The 2,825-nt window shown below is 35.8% G+C and overlaps 1 protein-coding gene across 1 annotated transcript; it reads left to right on the top strand.

Annotated features, from left to right (window-relative positions):
* Positions 1-221: 221 nt before the first annotated feature.
* On the top strand, positions 222-2,643 carry LOC117104585 (multiple epidermal growth factor-like domains protein 8). Its single transcript, XM_033245436.1, has 3 exons — positions 222-378; positions 999-1,882; positions 2,002-2,643. The coding sequence occupies exons 2-3, from the start codon at positions 1,079-1,081 to the stop codon at positions 2,284-2,286; spliced, it is 1,089 nt and encodes a 362-aa protein (XP_033101327.1). The 5' UTR covers positions 222-378; positions 999-1,078; the 3' UTR covers positions 2,287-2,643.
* Positions 2,644-2,825: the final 182 nt, after the last annotated feature.

Raw genomic sequence — 2,825 nt, 5'->3', positions numbered from 1 at the left:
TTTGTATTTATATTTATATTCATTATGTGTATAAGCATCAGTGAAAAGAATTTTACTTGTGACAATAAAGTATCTTGTATAAGCTTACATTCTGGGATGGGTTGGGTTTACCCACACTTCTGTTTATAACAAGAACACATACACTGGTCTTCTCACTAAATAATAGGCATTATCCGCACATTTGCTGATAGGACATTTAAAATTAATAATGCTTAATGAGATTTCACAAAAATATAAATGCGTTGAAGAGCTATTTATGTGTACAGTATTCATATGTTTTTATCCATTAGTGTGAAAAGTGCAAGGATGGTTTTGTAGGATCACCCAATCTGGGCCGGCCATGCTATAGATCATTGGCCTGTTTGCCAATTCCTAAAGGTAAATAATTTCATAATAATATATAAACATCTTTTACTTTTTGTTTTCCTCATTGTAGTTTAGTTCAGTTTCATTGTTTCTGACATCCAAGTCAATCTTTGTCCTTTTTTATTTTAAAATTTCTAATTGGAATTTTAACAGGTGCATCTTCAAGCCACCTGCGTAGATGACTGCTTTTGTTATTTTGTACACATTTTCAGTTGGAAACATTCTCTGAAACTTTTCTGTTATAAATATCTTAATATTTGAAGACACATGGAAAGTATTGTTGATGTAATCAGTGAGAAGATTTCCATGCACAAGAGACAACCTTTCCCTACTACCTACTTTGTACACATATCTGGATATAAATTCATGGGTCAGATAGTTATTCATAATTATACACTTTTTGTTCACCAATATGATGACCCTTCCAGCAACAAGGCTAATATGCATTAATTGTTGTTAACAATGTATAATGATTTAATTGATCTGGAGATGGTGGGTTCGAGTCCCACCCGAGAACAGCTTGCGATTTTTTCGCAATTGTTTTCAAACGTACTGAGTATTCAGTACATTTCCACGTCAGGTAGGGCAAAATTACACCTATAATGATTTAACTGTTATTAATTTTCTCATAGATTATGCTTCGAATGACTGTGATTCTGTGGCAGTAGAACTTGCTCAAGGGAGGACTTCATTCTTCCACATCGAAGGTAAAATGGGTCTGTTTTTATTGAGCGATATCCAAGTAAACCATGGGATGTTTGACATCTTTATTGCTAGCAATGAGTATCTTCTTATGGTAGTGACCAACAAAACATCAGGTGTACAGATGATTCACATTAATGATAGCGTCAGAATCAACAGTAACGAAGTAGAAATCAAAACACGTCGCTCAACTAAAGTCATGCATCTCAAGAGCGATAGTTCATTCGACAGAGCCTATTATAATACATCAATTGCAGATAAAAAAAGGGCTGTTGACAACAATGCTCTAACTAAAAGTGCTGTATATAAAACTGAAGATGTTTTTAAATTTTATGAAACGACAGCTGATGGAGTGAATAACTTCCTTTACATTACATTCTCAAGATTTGCTGTAAAAATTAATGATGTCAGAGATCGTCTTGTTGTACACTTTCAACACAAACGTCAGACGAATCCTAAATACTTCATAGCATTTGTGTCAAAAGGAGACGGGGAATTCCAGTCTACAATGGCTTTGATTAAACTCAGTAAGCTCTCTAAGGCTCACATCGATCTATTTGTATTCTTTTCCGTCTTCTTTTCATCATTCTTCATCTTACTGTCTCTGTGTGTGTTAATATGGAAAATCAAATTATGGCGAGATAATCGTCTAAGGTTTCGACGTCAGACTATGGAAATGGAAAGCAGAAGAAGTCGACCTTTTGGTGTTGTCTTTGTCATGATTGATCAAAAGCGCACACGGCACCAACGGAAGTCACGCCATGGTCATCGAAACCGTGGAGAAGCACAACAGATGCCGACTCACCCCAACAAGGTTAGTCTTCCTTGCTTTTGGCTGTATTTGATGCCTGAACTTTGTCATCTTTCTGTCTATTAGTACTGTACTGTATCATGCAAATTAATATTTAATCCAAAATTTGAATTGTATTTCAGCAACCACCATCATTTATCACCTTAGAGCCGACCTTTGATGACCTTGCCACAGTGTGCACAGTGCTGATGACTTTGCCTGGAGGAGATTTGGCACCTTCTAGAGGTTGCCTTGGATCATCACTTTTTAGTTACCGACCTCCACCACCCAAGATTCAAGATAGTCGGCAGAAAAATGCAGAGGAAATAAAACCCAGACTGGCTACATATTATTCAAGAATGAGGCAAGGAGCAGTGGCTAGAGGGCGCACACATGGGCAACCTCCTCCACCACCAGAATGGTTGTAATTTTTCAGATATCAATTTGCATTAAAGCTGTGCTAAAATGTAACCCTCCACAGTAACCATTCTACAATGTGATGTTTAATATATTGGACATAATTGACCAGTATAATTAGGTGCTGTAAAGCCCTGGTTCTTAAACCCTTTTTCTTACTGGGGTCCATTTTTACAATGTCGCAGTTACATGGAGATGCTGCTGACTTGAAATGTCAGTCTTGTACTGTCTACAATGAACTCACTACCCCACCCCTCAAAAATAGAAGTACAGAAAACATAAAATCTTTATGGGATAGATTTTTTCTGCTATAAATTTCAAGCTTTTATGTTAAATTTTCTGTATAATAAAAATTAATGGAACGTTAATGGGTATGTTGTCAGCTTAAATAAAGAATGCTTCATTACTATTTGGAGGGACATCAGAAAATGAAACAGTTTTCCATTTTAGTTGAGTTTTGATCAATTCGCAAGAAATAAACAATTCACACATTTTAATAATTTTCGATACCTCATAGGTCAAATTTTGAAACTTGTTTTAGACTGCAGTC

This window comes from Anneissia japonica, unplaced genomic scaffold (assembly GCF_011630105.1).
Source record: "Anneissia japonica isolate Jap-2015-1 unplaced genomic scaffold, ASM1163010v1 scaffold309233_len2825_cov342_single, whole genome shotgun sequence".
NCBI classification, from domain to species: domain Eukaryota; kingdom Metazoa; phylum Echinodermata; class Crinoidea; order Comatulida; family Comatulidae; genus Anneissia; species Anneissia japonica.
The sequence above is the reverse complement of the archived record's forward strand: the minus strand, read 5'-3'. Positions and strand labels throughout refer to the sequence as shown.